Source organism: Necator americanus, chromosome V (genome assembly GCF_031761385.1).
Source record: "Necator americanus strain Aroian chromosome V, whole genome shotgun sequence".
NCBI classification, from domain to species: domain Eukaryota; kingdom Metazoa; phylum Nematoda; class Chromadorea; order Rhabditida; family Ancylostomatidae; genus Necator; species Necator americanus.
The window spans coordinates 5,827,557-5,853,717 of record NC_087375.1 but is presented as its reverse complement, the minus strand read 5'-3'; the positions used below and the strand labels follow the sequence as shown (position 1 = coordinate 5,853,717).

The window sequence follows — 26,161 nt, the reverse complement described above, 5'->3', positions numbered from 1 at the left end:
CAAGCGGGCAGATGAGAATCTATGAGATTTTCCCAGCACTCAGGTACAATTCGTAGGAAAATCGTAAATGAAAGCCGTTTCCTACGCTGTTTTATAGGATGATTAAGGGAAGGTGAGGGTTGTCACGCTCACATTCGAAATCCACACCTCTAATCTTATTGTTCCCCGGAATGATCCCAACATCGTCTATTTCGCGGTATTCATCCTTCCAATAACACTTTCCGATAATAATTCAGCAATGAGAAAAGTGTTTTGTTTAAAACATCATTGACGTTTCAGAAATGAGACGCAGCTGTCGTTGTGAAATCCTGACCTTGTGAAATGTATTCTAAAGGATGCTAGCTACTCTTCTACTAGCGCCTCCTGATTTGCCAAATGAGGAGCGAAAATGGAATTCATTAAAAGATCACTCACAGAAAACAATCATATATTACGTACAATGGTATGTATAAATTATATTTTTCATTACAATTTTAGAATTAAACCATCGAACGTCTATCGCTTTCATGTGACGAGGATCGAGTGCGAGGTTGGGCGTTCGCATTCTTCTGCTCAAATCGACTGCGCAGATCAGAGACCTCAAAATGAGTGAATTTTTCATTGTTGAATAATCTGACTATTCAATCTTTCTATCGAAATATGTAAGCAGCACAAAATTTCTTCTTGAATTTCCAGAAGAATAGAGGAAAAAACTGGAATTTAAAAAAGTGAAAGAATAGGGGAGCATATCGAGGTGCGCTGGTCCTTAGCAGATGGAGCGGAAAGTTTGTACAGTTAATGCGATAGAAACGAATCCAAAATCATCCCACAGATATAATGGGTTTATAAATATATACCAGTATCACCAGAGAATTTATAGCAATATTTGTATTTAATATGCAGCACCAATACCAATTTTCGCAGTTGAAATATGAACCTACCCTAATACTCATATGTGCAGGAGCATTTTTCGATTTCGAAGGAATCCTGAAAAAGTGCATCAAATCAATTGTCACTTGAGGGTAGATGTGAAAAAAGCTCACTTAGCAAAAGTGCTATGTAGTCTCTGTACTGGAGGTAGTTGGTGATCCTTCGGCGGCAGTCTAGGTCTTGACACGCTTGAGTACTCACTAGCTCGACGCTTCAGCAACCTAGAATCAACTGAAATCTGTGACTAAAATCATAGTAAAAAAATCATATTTATTTAAGCTTTCTAATGTCGTGCTTGAAATTATTTGTCTTGAAATTACAAAAGTCAAACAAAAGTCAAGTTATAATTAGTAATTGTTAGATGGCTAAGGCTGTGATAGCCAAGAGTGTGGCGAGGTACGGTGTGCAAGGCAATTCTTTCAATCTACTTATTTAGTGTTCAAACCAGATTTAGGGCTCTGGTTTGGAATAAACAACAGCGGCATCCCACTGAAGATGAAATCTCTGAGGTTCGTTAATTATAGTTTAATATTCATCGATAAATTAACTTTTGTTTTTTTTTTCTTCAGATAAAAGTCTACAGTCTATTTACAGAACAATTCTGGATTTGCTCTTTTTCGTTTCGTAAAATACGTCTAGGTTTGTATCTAATAGAAATACTAATAAATGAAAAGTGTTAAGAAGCAGCGCGACCTTTTTCTGGTAGTAGCACTTCCAGTTTCTTCCAAATTGTTCAAACTACTTGGTGACAGCTCGAATAAATCCTAAACAATTCCGATTTTCTGCTAAAAGCTTATGTTTGTAATTCTAGAAACCTGCTCATCTGTTTCCAGTTCTTCGGGTGCGTACAAGTGCTCTACTCGAACAAGTACGCCAGTTTGTATTCCGACATCCATCATTTTTGACAATCGTTCTGCGTCCAATTCTGCTAAGTACACCTGAAAAATTGCTAGAAAAATTACGGGGAAAATGCCTTGCATGCTAGAAGAAGAAAGAAAAGAATAGAATAGAAAGTGCTGTGAGCGAAAGAGAATGAAGATAGAAAAGTGGCATTCCTTTCCCGAAAGAATAGTGAAGAAAAAAGAAATTTATATACACATGGGGACAGTGGTGCGGAAGCTCTGCATGTGCTGTGAACATCGAATCTGGTCTACCTTTATCCAACTTTCACTATCCGGTTGTCCACTAGCAACTTCATGTAACTCGACAGCAGCTTGCGCTCCGTTGTCCTCCTTATCTACGCTTGCTCCACAACATTTATCACTCACATCTTTGAGATCTAATGTTTGCGTTTCTCGTGAAACGAAGTCTAACGTGAATTGAGTTTCATTATCATTCATCATTCTTGGAGAGGTTTGTTGTGAAACATCTTGATAAAAATCCATGAATGTCGTTCTGTCAAAGTCACTCCAAAGAGCAGCCGGCGTCTGTACGACAGTGTTGTCTGTGCCACCAAGTTCTGAGGTATCCATGATGGTATCAGTGATATCCGTAACTGCTTGGACACTCTCTTCCTTACAATCCGGTGACCCTTGTGCAAACACATCCCTGGTTTCCACCGAGACTTCACATTCCTGTCAAAACTCTATAGTCACAAACGAACATTCAAGAATCTACCACAAACGTAAAAGCCTCCTCATTTAAAAAAAGAAGAAATACTCTCGTAATACAATCTATCCTAGTGAATTGAATGTAGATAACTCCGTAAGAATTGAAAGAAACGACAACTTTACCATATGAGGATGTGTCGATATGGTAGAACATGTGGACCTCGAAATACAAGGAATGTTCGCTTCTCAAAATCAATGTGAAAAATGCTTAGCAACTTGTAGGATGGAGAGATCAGAATATATTCACTTAAATAAATCAATGGAAAAGAAACCAACCTGATTCTTTTTATTTTTCATACACATTTCAGTTTGGACAAATTCATCTGTCAAGCAAGAGCTATTGTGTTGTGTCTGTGAAGTGCTAACTGTTGGCGTACACTGCACATAGACGGAGTCAACTTCAATTTCATCAATCTACAAAAATAAAAATAAAACAAATAAGCAAACAAACAAACAAAGACAAAAACAAAAATCTATATGCGCGCTGGAATGTTTGTCAAAACGACTACGTGTAGGAAAAACGGCTCGTATAGGAAAAAAATATATGAATAGAGGAGTATCAGTGCAGGCTTCACGAATTCCTGACCAACCACAAGTACCACTACAGGACTACACCAGGCTGTTCATAGTGGGGTCAGAGCAAGCTAAAGCTCGGTGCAGTTACGTTAGACGCACTCTAAGAGGCGCGGCTGAACTGGCGGTTGCGAGCGACTCCGGCTGCACGGATGTGTGGAGCTGGGTAGGTCCCACCTCGTTCAAACGTTAGCTTTGCAGCCGCACTTCGAGAGCGGCCGCTTACGCAACCGCACCGAGCTTAGAGTCATTTCACCCGACTATAAAACACAAACGAAGCTGCATGAGCAAATCTTAAAAATCTATCAAGAGATTGAAAATACCTGAGTTCCTGAAGAGTAGCACTTTTTCGGTTCCATTGAAGTCCCATTCTCAATATTAAAGCGAATGTGATGTTTGGCCTCTAATTCAATCCGCTCCTGTGATTTGAGTAAGTTAAACAAAAGCAAAGACACTGAATTAGACATACTTCATAAAAATAAATGAGCTATTTAACGTATGCAGTATTGAAATACGTATAAGACAATGTAATGCATACGTAACGTAACTCATACTCTTTCAGAGACTTCTGAGGACTGAAACTCCCGTACACGATAACCTCACGTAACAATCGTTATCATTCAACAATCGTAATGTCGTTTTGATCTCCGCATGCACCAGGTGCATCAAAATAGTGTCACTGGACGAGCGGTACACACGTCCTCTTTGTACAGAGTTGGGAGTGTTGATCTTCCAAGGCGGAGAATGGGAAACCAACAAGATGTGTGTTACTCTTTACACCTAACATACACATCTTACATTGGTTGCAAGTTAGACTTACTTTCTATCTGTCCGTTGTTTTCAGAAAATCCTTGAAAATCCGATACAATCGGGGTTTGCTCTTCAACCTTACCTCATTTGTTACGGTAAACATGCTGACATCGGACTGGACTTTGCAAGACTTGCATTCCGGCTTCATATCGTCGCACTGAACATACGTTGTTGTGTGCTGGAAATATGAATATATGCAGTTACGTTGAAGTTAAAGATCATCGTAGCGCCACCCATCCTGGAATGTCTGTGTTTAATTAATCTACAGTGGGCATTACCGCGGCGAAATTATTCGGTAAATCCTCCAGTGGGCATGGGTAGAACTCTATTTTTCACATATTTATTCGCGAACAAATGGAAGCCTTGCTACTGTATACGCCAATTCGTATAATAATTCAATTTTGTCACCTGACTGTAACCGTAATCTTATGTGGAGGAGTTCAAGTGTTTGTGTATACCATATGAATAGTAACAAAAATAACAAAATCAATCTAGTAACAAAAATATGTATATAAGAGAGAAATAGGAACAGCAAATAGAAGGAAACAAAAACGCGGGTGGAAGAATACCATCCGTCTAACTTTCTCGTAAATTCAGCTATTTCAATAATAAATCTTAATTAGCACATTATAGGTTAGAGCATGCAGGCAGCGAACTCCGTTATCAAGCAGATAGAGCTGCCACTTTTTCTTTGAAGGTTTCTCTTCTCTCATGATATTGTCCCATTGGAAAATGTCTCTACAGTCGGATTATCGGAGAAAAAGTCTCTCCAACTAAAAGGATCATTAAATGCTGGAGATTCTTTTTTCCAAGTCTTTTGGTAATATCAAAAGTTCTCCCTTCTATCTATTCTATTGCAATAAAGCAAAATGTGGCCGTCTTGGGTTGTAAAGAGGTAAGCCTTCTTACACAGGCTCACACGACACAGCTATTCGAAGCAAAGCCTCGTTCATTTTTTTCAAATTCTGTTCTGCTTCCTATACATGATTCAAATAAGATGAGAAGTTAATGAGCTCACATGAAACGAAGTGGTAAAAATGAGTATGAAGGAAAACTGAGAAAAACAGTGCAGTCGAAAAATCTATAAAGTCGCATTATTTCTGTTTATTTTCTCAAAATTATTAATGGTGTCGTCCAACAATGCTACCGCACCCACAACGTGAAAACGTAGATGGATTCGCGGGTATATGACGGTTTGGCCTGTATAAAACTGCTGTAAACAGTGAAACAATAGCAGTTTTTCATAATAAAAATTTTCACCTCTGGTAAGAACGTATCAGTCTGACATCCTCCGCTTTCCATTGCTGGACGCACAGTTTCGGCCTAAATACTTTTCCACAATCATCAAGGATGATGAAGATTTGAAAACAACCGGGAACTTTGTTTTTAAATCTTATTTTTACTTTTTTAGGTCGCAGTAATTAATGAATGGGGTTGTAACCTAGATTGCAAAAGAAGATACTGCAGCTAGGCAATTGCTGTTATAAATGTAAAGTCCGGGCAAAATTCGGGACTCCGATGCTACGTTCATTTGCCGGATGTCTATGTCAATCCAAGCTATAGTAGAAGTCTGTGCTGCGGGTCACTCCTCTAAATTCAATCACAAGTATACCTGCTTGATTAAGAAGGGTTAGATTTAATCGCTTGAAAACTCCCCAAAATAAAAAAAAATGGTTAGAAACTCCAAGTTTTGTGGGCGACACTCATGTTCGCCATAATCAAAAACATGTTTTTTTATTTGATGGCGCAATTTTGTCGCTCCCCTACAAGGAGAATACATATTCCATACCTGAGCCTCTGCAGATATCATAACCAGCTCGCTGGTCTGTGTTTCGACGTTTGTGAAAGAGGTTGGATCACAGGTAGCCATCTTGTTTTTATCATTTTCCTCATCATCACACTGCACCATGCAGTTCTTCTGAAAGTACTTCTCATTTTTAATTTGCAGCGCGTTATTCTGTTATCTAAGGTTTGCACTGAATATCTCACTACTCTATCTTAGTGCTTTTTTGCTTTGTTCCCCTAATTTTTGGAATCTTCTACAAAATTTACTTGCTTTTTCAATGATCTTTTCCTTTGTATCTCCTTACCGTGTTGGAAACTGTCTGTGCTTCGGAGTTAGATGCTGCAGGCTTCACAATCCAGTGTTCTGTTTGAGAACATTCTCCGTCCTCTACTTCCCAAACAACTGCATCATTAAGATGCACTGGAGATGTTTGACAGCGAACGCTGCTAGAAGAGCCAACATCCAGCGGCGTGGTTTGATGCTAAAAAAACGATAAAAATTGAAGAGCATAGGAAAAGTTAAAGTCCCGAGGTTTCACAAAGAAAAAGCTTCTCCTGATTAAAATGATGACTGTCAGACTTTTCAGAAAAGGACCGTAATTAAGAAATCCTTAGAGCAGGCCCCCGATAAAATCAATCATAATTTTATTACCGAGGATTTTGAAGAGTTATTACGTGCACTGCGTCGACATAAACCAGTATCCTGTTGAATATATTCAATTTAATTCTCTTATTCACTGATATGTTTACTTGGATTTGAGTGGACGTGCACAAGCGATGAGAAGCAGCGCTGTGAAGCTATCCATGTAGCACAAAAACGATACCAGTGGATCCCAATCCTCTTGGCCTGCCATCTGTATCTGTTCTATCTCAGCTCAAACTATGAGAATCTATGTAGATACAAATAAATCACTCAGGAATCACATTAAATGTAATTGTCGCTGCGTTTGTACTGGCTTGTAGGCAAATTATAGGCGGAACCAGAAGTTCCGCACAGAGGTGGTGGAAGAAGACCTGCGGACACTCGGCGTGGAAAGGCAGTTCAGGGGAGATGTAACGTTTCGCAACATATGAAATGGCGAAGAATGGACTGATTTTGTGCAAACTCTCGGAGAAGATCGAGAAAGTTGGGCAGAGCTAAGCACAAGGAAGACACACCTCGACGAAGATACGAGCATTTGGGATTAAGTCAAAGTTATAGGGAATTATACCTATGTCCACCCAAAAGTTTTCATTGGAGCGAAGCAATTTATAGGCAGTGGGTTTGAAGCAGAGAAATACTGTGATTAACTGTGTGGATGTTGCGCACATTCGTGAAAATATGTGTGCCGATTACTGGACCAAAACAAAAGTTCGCTAGATTTATAACAAATAACCGCTTAGAAGATAATAGAACGGGCTTCCAATACGTGAAACTTAGACAAAAAAGACTTAGAAACGAAAAACTTCATCTGTTGCAAGAGGAACCAAAAGCAACAGTACGATAAAAAAGAATAACTCACATTCTTGTCCTCGTTACACGGGGAACCATCGGTTTGAGTGCTCTCTTCTACCAAAAACTGTTCTAGCTCTTCTATTTCATTATCAGGGAGGAATACGTCGTCCTCTCCTTCACTGTGCTCTACAAGTTCGTCGAACGATTCTCTCACGTCATCTCCATTCTCATCCACCGGTCTATTTACGAGCGATAAAGTGAAGTTCACCTTAAATGGAAGAATTTCATCACGTTTTCGTTCGTATGTCAACTTCTATCGCATTTTCTGTGAACAAACCTACAGAAAAAAATGATATATCACAGAAATTGGATCCATAGGCTACTCGAACTTACTTCTTCAGTAACCGACTCGGATTTCTGTGTGGCATCATTAGAGGAATTACGTGGAATCGGGGAATTTTGCTGGTTATCTGGAGAGGGAGAAGTATAAGAATTAAAAACTCATAGATATGTGAAACCATAACCATTAATTAATAGAAACATCGATAAACAAAGTAAATCCATCACCAGCACGAGTGGCTGACGTTCCTTCAGAACCTGTAGACAGAATAGAAGAGCGCACAGAATATAGTGATAGCGGGGAGATAATAGTTTCCCGTGGACGCTTGGACCGCCTTCGTAATTCTCTTATGGACATTATTTCGTGCGAATCTATGCTGAAATTCAGATCTTTCACATATTTTTCTATGGCAAAAGGTTTTTTGTCCAAAAAAATGTCATGTCAAAGAAAATAAATTTGAATGGTTCACCTGGACAGTTTCGTTTGACTCCTTCGCTCTTCCGTCTTTATCTCGGCCGACTGTGTTGATACCTAATCAATTTTCACTGTTTTTTTTTAATATACAATAGAAAAATTCAACAAGAGAAGAGCTATTTTTTGCAATTTCCTTGTCTCACCTCTGCAGTGCTGACTGGAGCAAGGGAGGCGGGGAGCTGCTCAGTCTAAACCAGTGCATATAATAAAATACGGTATCTGTCAAGTATAAAACGTCTGTTTAGGTGGCGAAACTTATGTCTGCTATGGCGACTGCGATTTATCCATAGAAATTCATTCACACTTCTAGCAAAAACATTCCCTCCGCCTTTTACACTACTCCCAGCAAATGGCGGTCGATCGGACAAACATAGGTACAGTAACACATATACAGTATCGTACGTATAACACCCACTTGCGCAGCAGTGCATTTCATAAATCGTAGCTCGCTCTTCAAGTGTATGTCCTGCGTTGTGGTATTGTCCGGTGGTATGTCAGAAATTACACAGTCACCAATTCCATTCGTAGTATTCAGTGAATCTGCAGATGTAGCTGAGATATCACGATCATTGATCGCTTCCTCTTCACTGTTTTCAACCATAATTAAGCTTGTAACTTCTGGCTGGACTCCTCTCGATTGAACTCTGTAATGTGCGGCTGATGTCACTTAATTTGCAGAAACAAAAGAATAAAAGTTCGAAAAATCCATGAATTTCTCAGTGACGTGATGCGACGCCGCTAAAAATGATCTCACATTGGTTTCAACCTTGAGACGCCACACAAACCGCATTTTCCCTCCGCGGTGATTTCCTGAAATATATCCAGGTGGATGATGGAATCGAATACACAAAATCGAATTCAAAACCCTATTGTTTGTCTCCGTATTTTCATCAGTTATAGTTTGTGCGCTGCCATCTGTTGTGGTTTGAAGGTTTGTTTGTGTTTCCTCTTCCAAGGTTGTTGAAATCACTTGAATGCCAAATGAGATCTTCTCTGTCTGCAACAAATGTAATTCCTCATGTCCATAAAATCAAAAATGTGCAGAATAAGTAGCCTCTAATAGGTATTTTTCAATGAATATGCTCTCACATTTCGATACAGCTTCATCAGTGCCTGCCTGTCACAGACCTCCCCAGACAAGCGGTAAAGAAAAGTAAGAAGACATGGCAGGGAAGCCAGATTGAAGAAAAATTGAACAAATTCAGGTACGAGAATTTAAAAAAAACAAAATAAATGTGTAAAAACAGCAAAAAAAAAAAGGAATTAAAAGCGAGTCTACAAAGGTTTTCACCGATTGTTTTCACCCACTATCAGTGAAGGCTTCGGATTGAGCTGTCATCTTGGGCCCTCAATGAGCTTCACTTGTACTAATGTTGTAAATATCTAACCTCTTGCTCTAATAATGATACTGTAGTGGTCTGTGTCTCACATGAATTCATCTCGGGATCCAACGTCACGGATGTTGTCTGTAAGAAGTTGATTATAGCAATATTTTCGATATCAACATTTTAAAATTCAAAGATTTTACGCTCACTTGACAGTATGAATCTGTTGAATTCAGCATTTTTTGAGCTTCGAGTGAATTCGTACTCCTGGCATCCATACCTGACTTAACCTTAAGTAAAGTCTATCAGATTAGCACTAAAGAACAAGTCAGTCATGGACATTACAGAGTACCAATAAATAAATCATGTTTTTTTTACAGAAAGATGGTAGGAAGTTCTCACTGGAGCAAGTAATTACCAACTAACTATTTAAAATATCTACAAGATAAAAAAAGAGCGACTCAGTGCAATACTCAACTTCTTTTAATTCTATAGAAGACCTAGAACTGTTGGCTGTAGATTACTGAGTCGGATCTTGTGGTAGAAGATGAAAAGTGGAAAAATAAGTAAGGAATTTTTCCTATGTGTTTCCGATCAAACGAGATAGAGCTGCTCAGAGACAAAACAAAAAGGTAATTCTAGTCGCCGGTACTCATTTTCACATGGGTGACCGCGAGGAAGTTTCTACAACGTGTGCACATCTTCCGCCCGTCATCGTTTCATCATCCTCTCTCAATCCAATAAAACACAGGTCATTATCCGGTGCAGGTACCGGTGTTAAATATTTTCTTCACGCGAGATATTTGTGCTAGAGTCCGGAAATGCGCTTACAAAGGTTTAGTAAGCAATTTCAAGTGATGAGTAATCAATTTCTTTCTAGCAAAATAATCACTCGAAGAAAGGGGCTGACCATGTTTTGTTCAAGAAGTTGAGTCAGTCTCTGCAGTTCCTTCTTTTCCTCGTCTGCTTTTCGTTCTGCAGCCTGGAAAGATTTTGCAATTCTCAGATTGACTTATCAGATGTTTCTAAACGAAGATAAAAGGAAACCAAAAATTAAAGAACGCCTCAAAATTTAATCTCACTTGTTCAATGTAATCACTGAAATTCTCTTTGCTTGCAGTGGCAAAGGCTGGCATCCCCGTACTGGGATCCAGGTGTGTCAGTACAGCAGGTGGATCGATACCCTCAAAATAGTAGCTTCAAAATTATATCTAAGAGAAACAACTAGTAAACAAGGTGTTGAACCTTCGCAGTGCAATCTTGCTTGAAACGTGTCATGACTTTCGCTCCTCGTTCTTTGCTGAAAACGTTCTTTTTTTTGCTTCCCAAAGAACATAAATTCAAAACAGTAATAGAGGACGCTGAGCACGAAAGTTCTTTACCTGTGTGCCTATGTACCTTTCTCAAATCTGAAATTAAATTTTTCCAAGCAACAACAAAAAAAGAGGCAGGTGCATTAAAAAATGATCCATGGGTGGCCTCTTTTATTTCGCGCCCTCCATTTCTTGACTTAATTATCTGATAGACTTGGGCAGCCAGTCTGGTAACACGAGGCCGTAGGACAGTACTCATAAAACCAATACCTTATTAGAGGGAGAAGAAATTTCGCCTTTCCCTTAAATCCGCTCATCATTCCTGCAGCAGCATTTGGATCTCCGTTTTTAACTGCTTCCATATAGTCCTGTAAAGATAATTTTAAATGGATTTCTATAGTTACAGCTGATTTTTTTTTCGTTGATTCTTCCACCACTTCTGATTTTTTATTATAAAATAAACATACTTGCAATACTTTCTTCAACAATGCCATGTACATGAGTTCTAGTTTTTCCCGTACGACATCAATACAGACCGACACCAACGAAAGACCGACGATCACCACTCCGAATGTTGCTATCATGTATTCAGGATGAGCCGGTGTCACGTCGCCAAGACCTCAATTTGCTGAATTCGTCAAAAGTTGGCAATACTTCAGTCGAAGGTATCTACATATGTCCAGCCTCACCTATGGTGCTGCTCGAAATAAAGAAAAAGTAGATACTGGTAAAGTAAGTCCAATCCTCCCAAATACAAAACACTGCGGCAGCTAGTAAAATCCACGCAACCGTTGCTAGGAAAATAAATTCAACAGGTTAGTTCGAGAAACTGCTATAAATAATCAGGAAAATGAATGAAATGACGATTCAATTAACTCAAATTGATAGTCAGAGAAAGATAATATGATGGCAAACATAATCCAAGAACACACGAAGTATACACCAGTTGAAGTTATACGTAGAATAGATCTGATTTTTCGTTTCTACAAAGTGTCAGCATACTGCTTAAGCTTTTGTTCACCGTTTTAAACAAGTTTTAATGCAAGCTAAGGATGTGCAATAGAAAACCGTACTAACCGAAAACTGCAGAGAACACAGGAGGATCGGGTTCTGGTTCCTCGATGGCTTCTTGCTCCTCGTCATCATTCTGAATTACAACAAACCACTCGTAAGACCTCTCAATCATGAAAGTAAGGGTGAGAATTATAGATGCCCAAAAATGCACACCCCTGTCACCAACCCCAAGGGGCGCGACGAAGGATAATGTTCAAGGCATAATGCGCACCAAATGCAGAGGAAATTACAATAACAAGAAAAGAAATGAAGCACCCTTTATGAAGAAAGATGTGGTCGACGCAAATATCTATTTGGTGATCAAAGCTGAGAAAAGAAGAGAAAACCCACTATTGCAATCGTAGATTCGGATGCAGCGCTTATGATTCCGATTCTGGAAAGTTTCTTGCTCATGAATACGTATCGTGAGCGTTTATTCGATCCTTCCTCAATCCCAATAAAACCTATTCGTACACCTGAAAGGTAAAAAAAAAGAAAGCGGAAAGCAAATTGTATAAAATGGAACTGTATCCGAAAGCAGGACTTTTAATTTAAGAAACTACCTATGAAGAGGAGAAAATCGCTGGAATTACATGCGATACGTGTTACCCAAAGAAGCAAGAATGATCCAAGATCATTCAGAATAAGCAGCATTAGTGGAATACCAATCATGGAGTATACCATTGTTGCAACTTGGCCTGCGGTAGTGACACACGCAATGTTACCGTAACCTGAACATAAGAGATGACCAGATTAGAATCCGAGTGCAATATAGATTGGATGTTTAAATAAATAAAGTAAGGATAACGTTTCTGGCGATAATCAATCTGCTTGGCATGCGCCCCCACGTTCACTTGAACTCAGAATCGTTTGAGGTTCACGAACGTGTAACTGGCCTATAGAATGACTTGCGGTGGCTAGCCGATGTGTCAAGTCAGTGTTTTTACCCTCCCAGACAAGCCTGGTACCAATTTATCGACCCCGGAGGGATGAAAGGCTTGGTGAGCACTAAGGCGATTTCGAACCTCCGATCGATTGTGCAGTAAGCGGAACCTCTAACAGCTACACTACACCCGCCTTGTTTAAATAAATAAATAGATAAATGTCGTCCATGATAAAACTCATGATGTTTGCAACTTTGGGAAACTAAAGGAAATGTGAGTGAATCAGAGGCAGATATTACGTTATCTGCTTCTTGATTGGAAAAAACGTTTGTTTTTCTCATATGTGCCGATGACATTTTAAACTGAATTGGGTCCAGTAGCCTAAACCATCCCGAGGTTTTGGATTGCTTTGGAAACTTTAATAATACAAGATTCGTCCTAATGGATGAATGACACGCCGCGGACACTTCGGCGAGGCGACAATCTATGGGCCGTCCCATATGTGGGACGTTACCAACTACGTGCTCTAGGGCAAGAAAGAGCAGAGAGTGGGAGTGTATACGTCAAGTAGAAGAACAGCCTCTACCACGGTAGTCGCATTTCATTAATATAACCCTACATCTTATATATGTACTCGAAATGACAGCTGCAGTTGAAACAAAATCATCGATACATTCGTTTTCCAACCACCCTGTTTAATATTATTTGCTATCCTGGCGCAAACTCAAAGTATTTGTGTTTTATTGCGATGTCGGGACGCTCGCCTGACAAATACTTCCACCTCTAAAACTGGCAAATATATGTTTCCGCCCGTTTTAGAGGTGGAAAGGCGCAATGCAGTTCATTGAATTGCAGACATTTTTTATTTGGTAGCAGTACAGTTGATCAAGACCCATTCATCTGTCGAATCGTGTTTATCGATTTATCGAGCTGAATAGATAATACTGTTCTACTGGATCCGAGCAGTAGGAACTGAAACGTTCACATGATACCCTCTCATATCAAGATCAACACCCTGATGTAACATATGTGAGTGGTTCACCGTTCTTGGGGCAAAAACTGTACATACACACAGAAATTGAAGTGGCTCATGACTTCTCTACTTCGCAACAATAGAGCATGGTGAATTCATTGCAGACGGCACCCATACTTTGAAAAAGTTGTTGGTTCCACTATCTATAGTTGAAATGTGGGACTTCCGAATGATAAGAACAACATTCAATTACCACGAATTGCACAAAGAAGAACGATGTTTTGCAGTTCCAAACTTCAATACAAAAAAAGATAAGAAGAGTTCATGAGGACCGGATCGTCAACTACCTACTGTAGTTCCGAATCAATGGCAATCACTCGACAATTGTTACCAGCTTCATGGTTCTCATGCAGTCAGCAAAAATACCGAAAAATCTTAGTAGAATTTCTGGAAATTTTAAGACATAAAACGCTCAACGCTTTGTTTTACCGGTGCCATAAAACGAATTAGAACTGGAGGAATTCCACACTGCAGAGTGTACGTGAACTGACAGCTAGTACCAATAAAAATGCAAGGTGTATAACACCAAAAAGGTCAGTGAGTGGAGAAAAGAGACGAAAGAACGGTGTCAGCTAACGACATGCGCAACAATTTTTGGAAGAGGTTAAAGCAAGTGGACGCAAATAAGGTAATCATTTGAAGGAATGTTTAACCGTACAGAAGCATGTTTTGACATCATTTACCCACCGGTTCCATTTCATTTCAATACAAAAATAAAATTATGTAGGAATAAGGAACTTTTTCATTGCAAATGATACCCCTGATGATGTTGCAAGAGAAAAACTCTGCAAAGAACAAAACGGTTGCCACGAAACTTGTGTATAAGATTTATGAAGGCACAAAAGTTCTTCGAAACAACCATTCGTCGAAATTATCGATAAAAACTAACCTATCGTTGTGTAGATGGTTCCAGCATAAAGGAATGCCATCCAAAACGTCCATGCGCTATCTCTGGCCGGTTCCTCTAATCCAAGATCATTTTCGAAAGAGAGAATAGCATCCTTCCAACGTTCTTCTCTGTCTTCTTTATTGTTTTGATGAATAGCGCGTAAACTTAAACACGGTGGATCTCTACGGCACATGAACTGCGAATCACCATGAAATATCTGGAAAAATCGAATAACTTACTTGAGGATCATGACATCTCTGGCTATAAGACGAGCATGATATGCTTCTTCTTTTGCTGCGAGGTCCGTGGGTACCTAGATACACATTCCATAACTTCAAACAAAACAAAAAAGACCTAAAATGTTTAGTAAACACCCAAATTTCAAACAAATTCATTCATACATCCAACTAACTTTATTTCTACTTAATTTCCAAATATGACTTGCCTCAAGTGTCATAAATAGCCATGCACCGAACACCGAGTAGCAAGCAATGACGAACAGTAGCTTAAACTTTGCAAGGATAAAGCGAAACGGTGCAGTCAAGACGCTGAGGTAGTAGCGACTGAAAATACGTGGCTGTTCACTTTCACAAAATTGATTTGTTTGAAAATTGATGCAAGTTAGAACAGAGTAGAGCAAAGAAACGAGATTTTCATTCACCTCAAGTTAACCAGGCAGTTTTTTTTTAATAGCTGTAAGCTCTGGTGCTCTCATGGCGAACTGCCAGAGCTTCTTTTTTAAAGAAAAATGTCAAGTCATCTATAAACCGTGAGTACAGATATCAAAGCCGAACTGACTTAAAAGAAACCATTCGTCACCTCTATATGTGAGAAACGGGCATATTTTTTCTGGTCTTCTGTCCTCCTGACGCCAATTAAGCACAGGATAAGAAAAAACTCAAGGTGATCCAAGAAAATTGAGGCTAATTTCCAAAAATGCTCCATACCGTCGATAGGAAACTGCATCCGTTTAATAACACCTTTAAGAGCTCTAATTCAGTGGACGGAGTTCTGAATTATGTGCAGGAGTGAGATAACAGGATCTGCATGTTTTAGAAAAAAAAACAATTTTGGCAAAATAGACATCGTAGATATAAAACGAAGGTGAAATGCAGAAATAGCAGACATCAAGAGATAAGGAATAAAAGAAGAGCTATGGAAAATAAAAGTTGCTGGAAAGAGTCGAAGATAAGGATGGGAAAAATATAGTCGGGTCAAAACGTTGTGAAGCTCGGTGCAATTGCGTAAGCGGCCGCACTCGAGGCGACGCGTTGGCGATGGCGGTTAGAATCGAGGTGGGACCATCGCGAACAACAATGATGAATCTTAATCTTGACCGCTGAGCTCCACCATACTGTTTTGAGCGCAGTCGCTTGCGCAAATGCACCTAGCTTCATGCCGTTTTGACCGGGTTTGAAATGATCAAACCAGTTCCTTCCGTGGGTTACATCAGTGTGGTATCGTGAAAAGAGGTGGCGGAAAAAGTCGACGTAAAAGAATACTTACGGGAAATTTCAACTTCGGAGTTATTCTATGATCTAATATTTCTGATTTTTCTCCATAATCCAAGAGTTAGGTGCGGGTGTGGCACAGTCGATTAGAAGTCCGCTGTCGCCGCACGGTCGATGGTTCGAAACCCCTGGTGCAAATCAAGCCTTTCATCCCTCCGAGGTCGACAAATTGGCACCAGACTTCACTGTTTTATTGTCAGACTTGTCTGGGAGGTTAAAAACAGTGACCAGACCATCGGGTGGCCCCGTAAGTCATTGTATAGGCCAACACGCGTTCCAAAATCTCAACGATTACGGATTCCGGTAAAACGCGTTGGCGCATCCCAAGTGGATTGATACGCCAGTGACTTTATCCTTTTTCAATCCAGAAATTACAAATTAGTATTATAGAAACGGACTTCTCTCCTAAGCAAAGAAGCACATATTTACCATTCGAAAGTTGGTGGCGTCTGTCACCAATGGCGGAAAATCAACTCAAATCATTGATCTAGATGTGGTCAAAAAATCGGTGTGGATCACGGTAAATACAACACATTAAAAGAGATTAAAGAATATGCAGTAGTTTGAGACAAAAAATGGACTGTGAATTCAGATTGCAAATGGTTATTTGAGCAAGGACTTCGTCCTGAATGCAGTTTTTGAATATGAAGTAGCATAGACAGATGTAATGTTGTCAATCTTCGAAAAAAAAATCCTCACATCTAGGCACCATCACTTAGCTAAGGTTAGATTACAAAGCGCATAATTGGTTGACACTAGACTTACGTCTTCCTTAATGTTGGTCGTAGACTTTTCTGTATTGAAGCGGATAGCGACGGTCTTGACTCCTCTTCAAAACTGAAATTAACATATAAGTATTCATCTGAATAGCCTAGAAGAATCAATTAACAATATGTTAGGAATCATTTATGGCGAAGCCAAGAAACATTTGTACTTAGTAAGGAAGTAATTCGTTGAGAAATGCATGATGCACGAACACAGTAAGGTCAGAAAAACACGAAGTTCGATGCAATTGCGGTAAGGATCGTGAAGTGACCCTTGCTTGTGATGGTCCCATCTCGATTTCAACCGCTCCCTCCACCGTGACGCTTCGGACGGAGCCGCTTACGCAACTGAACCGTGCTTCAAGTCGTTTTGATCCGACTCTACGATAGTTTTTAATCGATTTTTGGGTACTCAAGCGCTCACAACCAGAAGTGCTACACAACCATTAACTTTATCTGTTTTCTGCTTCCCAGTTGTTTGCTTCTATTTATTAAACGGGAAAACAACAAAAAGCCATGTTTTATTCTAGTTCTTGCCTCATGTTGTCCTGACTTTGCTTTATAAGATAGGTGATTCGTTCGGAATCAAGATCTAGTTTTTCTGGCAAAGATATTGTTTAGAAAACATACTCTCCTTACTTTCTTCTTGCCTTCTATGTTGCTCTATACTTTGTCTTGCTCGGTTATTGTTGAGGTTAAACTTACTTATTAAAAACAAATGTCTCTCTAATAAGGAAACACATTAACCTTCCTCTATCCAAGCTCCGAATACTTTGCACTGTCCTAATGGTCTTAATGGTATTTGTTGATTTATGCGCCAAGACTTTTTGTTAAAATTACTGGTACCTATAGTCGGATCAAAACGACATGAATCACGAGTGTAGTTGCGGTGCATTTGCGTAAGCGCTCGAAACGGCGCGGTGGAGGAAGCAGTTGGAACCAGGGTGGACCATTGGAAACCGCAGCGATGAGTGGTGCTAGCAAGGGTTCCAGCGACGGCTCCTAACCGCTGCGCTCAACCGCACCACCTCGTGAGAAGCCTCGTACGCAATTGCACCGTGCTTCATGTCGCTCTGACTCTACTATAGTAGGGACAAAACGACATGAAGTACGTACGCAATTGCGTACGCGGCTTCTTTCGAGGCGCTTCGGTGGAACGTAGTAGCTAGGAGCGTTGTGAAATCCTTGCTGGCAAAACCCATCGCTGCAGTTGGCGACGGGCCCACCTCGGTTCCAACTGCTGCCTCCACAGCGCTGTTTCGAGCGCGTACGCAAATGCACATCAACTACACTCGTGTTTCATGTCGTATTGACCCGACTACATAGTAGAGACAAAACGACATGAAGCACGTACGCAATTGCGGCTTCTCTCGATTCGCTTCGGTGGAGCACAGGAGCGTGGTAAAACTATTGCTGGAACCACCCATCGCTGCAGTTTGCCAGACGGATGCGTCGGATTAAAACGATCCGAAGACCGGTGCGATGTGGACGAGGTGGAATGCTCGCTAGCTCCAATCGAATTGGCGAGCTGAGTAGGGATCCCATCGCGCCACTTCCGCGACTGCTTATACAATTGCCTCGGTTTCGGATCGCTTTGACCTAACTGTAAGCACAACTATCGGCGACTACATCCCTTTCTGATGATACACGTTAATGTGTACAGGTGCAAGCTCAACTCGTAGGCATATTTGACAATAATCAAATCCTTGCAAATAAATTCCGCTCAGGATCACATGCAAGTTGAACTCATTTTTTAGTTGTTGTTTTTTCTAGTTATGAAATTCTTTTCATAGTTTTTGGTGGTGGCAGTAAATAAATCAACTGAAAGCAGTGAAGTACTTTTGGATGAGTGTTGCGCGCGACGACCCCATCTCCAGATCGTAGTCATGTTGGTCGAGTCGTTCCGTAGCTTCGATATCGATAGCCTGCAAAAAAAAACGAAGATTATAGTTCCACAATCACATGGTAGATGGCATTGATCTCAGGGATAACTACTTTTTCCACTTTTATTTATTTTCAGTGATCCACTACTCATCTACATGCGGTCGGGTCAATACGACAAGAAGCACGGTTCAGTGCGAAACGGTTGCGCTCAAAGCGTCGCGGTGGAGATAGCCGTTGGAATCAAGGTGGGACCATCGTGAACTGCAGCAATGAACGTTGGTAGTAGGGGTCCTCAGTCGATCGTAACCGCTACGCTCCACCGCACCGCATCAAGCGCTACCGCTTACGTAACTACACCATGTTTCATGCCGTTTCTACTCTACTTGATCGTTTTGGGTCACGAATCTGAAGTCCTTCAGGTTACGAGTTACTTACAAAGTTCTGGTGCAATTCCGGAAAGTCCCTTTCCAGTCGGACGAAATTATTCACAATGCAACTTGCTAAAGAAAGATGACAACAATGGAATTATGAGTCAAACCACCGTTCGTCGAATAGATTGAACAAAGTTTCATGCGTCATAATTGTCGTCATACGTCAACATAACGTGGAACAATCAAAAAAACTGAATTCACTTCCTACTTGTTAGTTATGCTCATTTTTCGAAATAGTTTGAATGATTCACGTAAGTAGGTTGTGACTGATAAATGAATCATCATTCTATACTTAGTGTTTGCTTCTGATGAGTGGACGTTCATGTCATTATAGGGGATAAGTGTTATCCACTTCATCGCTGCCGAGAAGTGACGATATGGCAACGTATTGGGCGCATCGTAACGCAGAAACTTGCGCAGCCACTGCCAATTGCTCTGTTAACCAGTGATACCAAACCAAAATTTCGCAAAGAAGGAAACCTGACACTTTTTTTCTTGAAACGATAATAATAATAGAAGAATGGTCGTATGAACAGGAGAAATAAGATTTGGATAATAAAGGAAGTGAGGTGACATCGACTACTTCGGATTCGATGATAATTGGCTCTAGGGAACACCGGCACTTGTGAAACAGTTTTTTTCTGTACTCGGAGAAAAAAAATCGCAATGGCACACAAAAGAAGTTAAAGGACTTCGACAAACATACCTAAACATTTTTATCACCTGTTCGTTTCGAGAAACTAGAAACTACTAACAAAAAAAAACAACCAAACAACTACAACAAACTACAACCTGCAAATAACAAACTCCCCTCACAGGAGGGTTTTTTTTTTTAGCGAAACGCCAAACTACGACTTGTAATGGGTGCTTGAAAAAAGTCCAGAAGTTATTCCGAGGACAGCGCGGTTCTAGAGCAATGAAGAAGTGATCCTGACTACTTTTCAGGACCTCTTCGTGCTCGCAATCAGGGTCCCTGAAGACGTAATTTACGTACTTGAAGATTAATTAAAAGAGATGACTTCATTATTTGTCCGTTGTGGGAAAAAAAAATTGTGGACAAACAGTGTTTTTCTCCAAAATATCGACCTAGACGTAGTGTCCTGCTCTAATCATAGTCCATCTATAAAATTTTGCATTTTGCGATTTGCAGAGAATAGTGCAAAACACTTCTCGGATGTGGGAAGTATCGAATCAAAACGGCACTAACACGTTAGTTTAGCACGCGTTACTGTAAGTTCTTTTCAAGAGGACAATTTGAATTTACTCTATTCACACGTAATATGTCTCATCTAACAAAGTTCTCGGCTGGAGCAGAACAAGTTTAGGTCATTGATGCCAGTGGTAATCCTGGTCGGGTTGAAAAAAATTTGGAAAAATCAGAGTGGTCTCCACCCACTACATACCATTGTACCCTTTGCTCGACGAGCAGCTCAAAGTTCAGCAGAAATTTTTGAGAGAATTCTAGAATTTTGAAAAATTCAAAGAATCAAGACCCACACAAAATATACGCTATTTAAACCTTCCCGAAGTCGATTCACTCGAAAAAAAAATGGTGTCCTCAAAAACTCTCGAGAACTGAGTTGTTCGAAGTGGTGGCAGTAAGATGAAGAAGATGTCAGGACAATCAGTGTACATGGATATTTCTAATCGTTTAAGGAAAAACCATTCACTCTTATACATCAGATATACACCACACCTAATTTTTATTTTAGTTCAGCGGAAAATGACCTTAAGAATAAGAAACGATGAAGCTTGTTACAGTAACCTTGCAGAGGACTACATAAAATATGCAAAGAGTCCCTATCCTATATTATGCTTCATGGAAACAGCACTTCTGGGGTGAAAAGAGTATTAAACGATTCTAGATTTACTAATTCATCGAATTTTCAATAAACTTACAATATTGTGAGCAGCCATGGAGAAACGAAAGCAACAATGAGGACCGAGATGACTCGCACTCTTAAGTGCACTGTCAACAACACTCGTGCGAGCACACTTCATCGATGTTGTAGTCCAGTGAAGATAATGTAACAGTAAAAAAAAAGTGAACTCTTCACGCACATACCTCTCAAACACATTAACAAACAAATCCTTGAAAAAAGAAGTTCTTGAGCTACGTCGCTAACAATTTGATAAAAGATCTATCCATTATTAATCCAGCTTCAGCAATTTTCGCCAACGGTTTCGCTACACCAAAGAATAGAAAAAGATGCGATACCTAGTATAATCGGTTCTCATTCGGCAGAACAGCTACACCATGAAGTTCACCCTCAGAAATTTGAGGATATCGAGGAATTGCGTTGTGGTAGCAGGATAATTGAAGTTGAATGAACTGAATAGTAAAATAAACTGGTAACGATCTTGTAAGTGACAAGAAATATTTGGAGAATAAAGATAGAGCGAAACTACTGACTTCAAGTTATCACCTACACCGTGGGAGAAGAATTATGTGCACTATAAAAAAACGCTCTATCCTTATTTTTTGCCCAGAAACATTTTAGATTTTTTTTTTTGGAAAACATTAAACCAAAACATTTTACAACTACAAAAGAAACCGAATTTCCCGTCATCAGCTTTGATACAGGCGTCAATTCGTTCCATCATCGAATCGATGGCGGAGGTAGTTAACGTTTAAATTGTTCCAAATTTTGGTCAATTAGTTCCGCAAAGTCATTAAATTTTTTCAACGCTCCGACTACTTAGTTGCTCTTCCATAAACCCCTAAATAGACAATTCTAATGGATTAAGATCCGGGTTTTCGTAGCCTGCAAATTCTTCGTCAAAAAAGAGCCAATTTTGATCTCAAGGAAATGGATCGTTGTTTTGGCAAACAAAGTGATTCCTGGTAAACAATTTTTCTTCTTCAAGCCGATCATTAGCAAAGAGTAGATATTTTAAAAAGAAAAGTGCACAAAAATGTTTTATACAATAAAGTTCAATTGAAGAAATCAAATACTGAAAGATCATAATGTCGAGATTTATTGAAAGTCGAACATGGAGAGTTTATGCAATGTTTAAAACGGAGTCAAAAGCACAGTCACAAGCACGTAATTTTTCGCCATCCTGTAACTGCCCACATAATTTTTGGCTTGCAACTTCTCTGCCTCATCTATGAGTTTGATTTACAGTTGAGTGATAACGGTACTACTACCACTATCGGTATTCTTGTAAATACCTATTGCATATTACAGTAACGACGAGCAGTATAATTTTCTCCCTTTTTCCCTCTTCTTGAATTTATAGATTATATCGATTATTATTATGTGGGATTATATCGATTATTATTATATATTATTATATTTATTATTATATCGATTATATCGATTATATATTATCAATTTATTGCACTATTACTCACAACTATGTTTACTGTATGCCTGAAAAGTTATCCTCGAGCAGATGACAATGTCATTCCCATGTTGGTTTGTCTATGTGGCTCTTGTAGTGTACGATGGAGCATTGTTTGCGCAGCGAAAGTTATTGAAAAATTTGCAGAGCGGTCTCCACGGGGATGTCAAATACAACGCAGGAAAAGCAGAAGATAGAGTTCAAACAAAAATCTACATGACTTCCAACAAGAAACAATTAGTTCCCAGTCAAGCATTCTATGGAAAAATATACGTGAAATTGATTGTAATACTACAAACTTGAAGACTTGAAACTATATAAAAAGTCCCTATAAAAAAACTCCAAAAAAAAGTGAATACGCTGACTTATTGCTATGAAACTGTACTAATGCCAACACATCCATGTGCGTCACGTGTCCTTCCAGCTGCACTTCGATTTATGCGGGCGGAAGCATTTTGCATCAGCACTTTTTTTACAGCATTCATAAACGGTTATTCATAAAATTTATCACGTTTTTAACAAAACGCGAGATTATTTCCCCTAAAACGAATGTGATAGCGCCACTGGATTTAGATAGTTCACGTAGAGTGCAACCTCTGATCCTCTGTCTATTTGGCGTAAAAACGGGATACTCCTAACATCACTCTTTTTTCTTTCAATGAAGCGGCTAACGACACTGGCAATGTATAGTCGGATAAAAACGACATGAAGCACGGTGAAGTTGCTTAAAGACATCACCCCACGAATCTGAGGTGGTACGGGGTTCAGGTGAGTTATGCCAATACGGGTTCGTAGATTATGGAGAGGAGGGTGATTCCGTCCATTTCTTCCTAATTGCCGTAAAAAACGACCCGGAAGATGCGGCTCGTGCACAAGGCTGGCGCGCTCCAATAGAACTCGCTGTGGAAAATAGCGCCCCGAAACGCTCTAAGCCGTATCTTCCGGGCCGTTTGTTTACGGCAATTAGAAAGAAATGGACGGAATCACCTACTTCTCCATAATCTCCTATCCCGTATACGAATACTCCACCTGAAATCCGTACCACCCCTGATTCGGGAGGTGATGTCTTTAAATGAATGCTGTGCTGGACTAGGGAAGACCACGGAAAAAGGTAGAAACTTCGCCATCACTATTTCGCGATAGCCAATTTTGAGTGGGAAATCACGCGTCTCGGAAGGAAGACATTTTTTGCGGTTACCCTGACACTTCCTGCCGAGGGAAGTCAGCGTCTCGCCCTCCTGTGAGGTTTTGCGGACTCAGACGTAAGATGTCAGATGAGATCTGCATTTCCTACTCATTCTCTCATGGGCTTCAACCTTCCGTTAAGTGAACAACTTCCAGCGAAGATGCAGGAGACGCCTGACAACTAAACAGACCACGGAGTTCAACTATTTCTGACCTTACTGTGTATATTAGTCCATTGGAGAAGCCTACGTCACAGAACAAGTGCAAGGTCGGTTTTGGTCGAAGGCTAGTAATATCAAAGAACATGATCATTTAAGCTCCATTGGAATGATTGCGCATGAGTTCGATCAGAAATCTTGCGGGACTGGAGACTACTGTTTGAAACGTACACTTGGTGCTATGCTTTTTTATCATTTTGAGATTTCAGCACCTCGCTCCCGGGGAATAGTTTAGGCTGGGTTTGGAAAGCAACACTCTATAGTCGGATCAAAACGACATGAAGCACTGCGCAGTTGCGCAAGCGGATGCGCTTAGAGCGGTGCTTTGGGAGATAGCGGTTGGCATCGAGATGGAGCCATCGCGAAATGAAGCAATGAACGGTGGTAGCAGGGGTCCTCACTCGATCCTAACCGCTACGCTCCACCGCACCGCTTCGAATGTAATCGCTTACGCAACTGCACCGTGCTTCATGTCGTTTTGAAATCTGCTATAGATGTGCTTCTTTGCTTGGGACAAATGTTTTGGAAACGTAGACAAACTTACGTGTTATAGAGATGTGAGCGATTACTACCTTTGTTATGCACGGGTAATACATACTGCATCCTAAGTATGTACTCATCTATTCTCGTGAAAATCTTCCAAATATTTCGTTTAAGGATCTTCATTATGACTCTATTGCTTCGAACACAGGGTGAAAGTTTTTTCTAGAGTCTAGGTTTCAAGATAGCCTATCACGATTTCGACGTGGTGCAGAGCCCATAGAAAACGCAGAGTTTGGGTAGTATAGTAGGCTCAAAACGACATGAAGCACGGTGTAATTGCGTAAGCGACATCTCTCGAGGCGGTGCGGTGGAGCGTAGCGGTTAGGGCCGCCCTGGAGCCCTTGTTAGCACCACCCATCGCTGCAGTTTGTCATGGTCCCACCTCGCTTGCAGCTGCTGCCTCCACTGTGCCGTTTCGAGCTCGTACGCAAATGCAAGGTGCTTTATGTCGTTTTGACCCGACTACAGATTGGGGAACCCAGGGTTGTACCGCTCATCTGTCCCTAATCGTCGCGAAAAACGGCGTGGGAACTTTTATGTTTTCTTGTTTTGCCAACGAGGTTTAGGTGAAGCTTTTTCATTAGCCCGTTGTTTCGACAAACTCGACAAAACATAAATAGACTATCAAATGCCGAGGTTTCAAGAAGAGAGGACTTGGAGATTGTTGGACAGCGTGGGAACTGTTTTAGTCGCTACGAGGTACGTTAGAACGCTCCCCCGTGTACACGTTCTAGTCCCCTCAGCAGCCTATTCATTCGCTTCACTTGAATAAGTTGGTGAGAAGACATCACTGACCTTCGACCGCTCTCACTTGGATCGCAACTGAAATTGTCGTAAAAACGGCGCCTTCCACGCCCGCCGTTTTTTTACGTAGATTCCGCTACCTACTTCCCGAAATCTACGCTTTCGCCGGTGGGTTTCGCATCACGTCGAAATCGTGATGCGTTGCCTTTGAAACGTCCACGTGTTGCCATGCGTACGCCACATGTCCAACCCGTGAGAAATGAAATATACAAAATCTAAACGAAATGATTCATAGCTGACGATTTCTTTTTTGCTTCTTTTTTTTGTCCTCGGAAGTAAGTCCTCGTTCCACCACAACTCGTCCTCGTTACCCCTTCTTTTTTTTTGCCTTTCTTTCCTTTCTACTTTTCTTGACAAACTGGTCGTTGTTCCGTTTAATAAAAGCCGTGTTGAAATGTCTAGAAAAAAAGGCTCAACAAATGCTCCAGAAAATTCCACTCCATGAGTCTCGACAAACTGCTAGTTCTTCCCAAGAATCCGCCAATTAGCGGAACTTCCTGCTCTGCTTTTACGGAGTTTCTGCGGTGTCGGATCCGGTGCCTTTTGTGGCGTCAGCTTTCGCGAAGGTTCCGTGCGCGTGAGCCAGGATGGCTAACTATAAATGGGATTTTATACGCTAGAAAACAAAGAGTGGTACGGTTTATCGAGATGAAAATAGGCACATGGAAAATTCCCGGCTTTCTCCTGTTTATAAAAAAAGCAACTCTCGCTACAAGCGGGCCGCTTCCTTGCCATATGGTCCGACATGGAAAGGACAATATGGCAACATAAACATTACAAATGATCACGTTTCGAGATCGGAATAAATTCTAGGGAGTGGTTTCGGAGAACGGCTTTTATTCGTATTATTATAAGGGAATAATCTCGCGTTGAGTTTTCACAGCGGGTTTTCGTCGAGTTGATGGATGTTGACGAAAGAAAACCCAAACTGTCATACTCTAAAACACACCGCCGTGAGAAATGTAATCATCTCTCTCTCTCTCCTTAAACGACGTATTACAAATACCTCGAATGGGCGTAGGCTACGGCTAGTCGGGATG

At 40.5% G+C, this 26,161-nt stretch overlaps 1 protein-coding gene across 3 annotated transcripts; it reads right to left on the bottom strand.

Moving 5' to 3' along the window:
• Positions 1–479: 479 nt before the first annotated feature.
• RB195_013021 (uncharacterized protein) lies at positions 480–21,024 on the bottom strand (the record flags this gene model as incomplete). Of its 3 annotated transcripts, none has more annotated exons than XM_064202658.1 (37): positions 480–578; positions 921–966; positions 1,023–1,130; positions 1,603–1,673; positions 1,725–1,847; positions 2,064–2,483; positions 2,796–2,933; positions 3,416–3,511; positions 3,985–4,080; positions 5,163–5,225; positions 5,692–5,820; positions 5,993–6,169; positions 7,190–7,390; positions 7,516–7,592; positions 7,690–7,838; positions 7,932–7,993; positions 8,080–8,124; positions 8,352–8,580; positions 8,691–8,746; positions 8,802–8,933; positions 9,325–9,402; positions 9,471–9,551; positions 10,172–10,243; positions 10,344–10,445; positions 10,507–10,561; positions 10,845–10,942; positions 11,042–11,193; positions 11,264–11,368; positions 11,652–11,721; positions 11,979–12,103; positions 12,191–12,358; positions 14,434–14,597; positions 14,673–14,746; positions 14,879–14,996; positions 16,710–16,781; positions 18,548–18,633; positions 20,923–21,024. In XM_064202658.1, the coding sequence occupies 37 exons, from the start codon at positions 21,022–21,024 to the stop codon at positions 480–482; spliced, it is 4,239 nt and encodes a 1,412-aa protein (XP_064058539.1). The 3 variants fall into 3 exon arrangements, with proteins under 3 accessions (XP_064058539.1, XP_064058540.1, XP_064058541.1); XM_064202660.1 differs by lacking the exon at positions 2,064–2,483 and adding an exon at positions 5,055–5,102 and having other exon boundaries at positions 20,923–20,940; XM_064202659.1 differs by lacking the exon at positions 2,064–2,483 and having other exon boundaries at positions 20,923–20,940.
• Between the last annotated feature and the right edge of the window lie 5,137 nt (positions 21,025–26,161).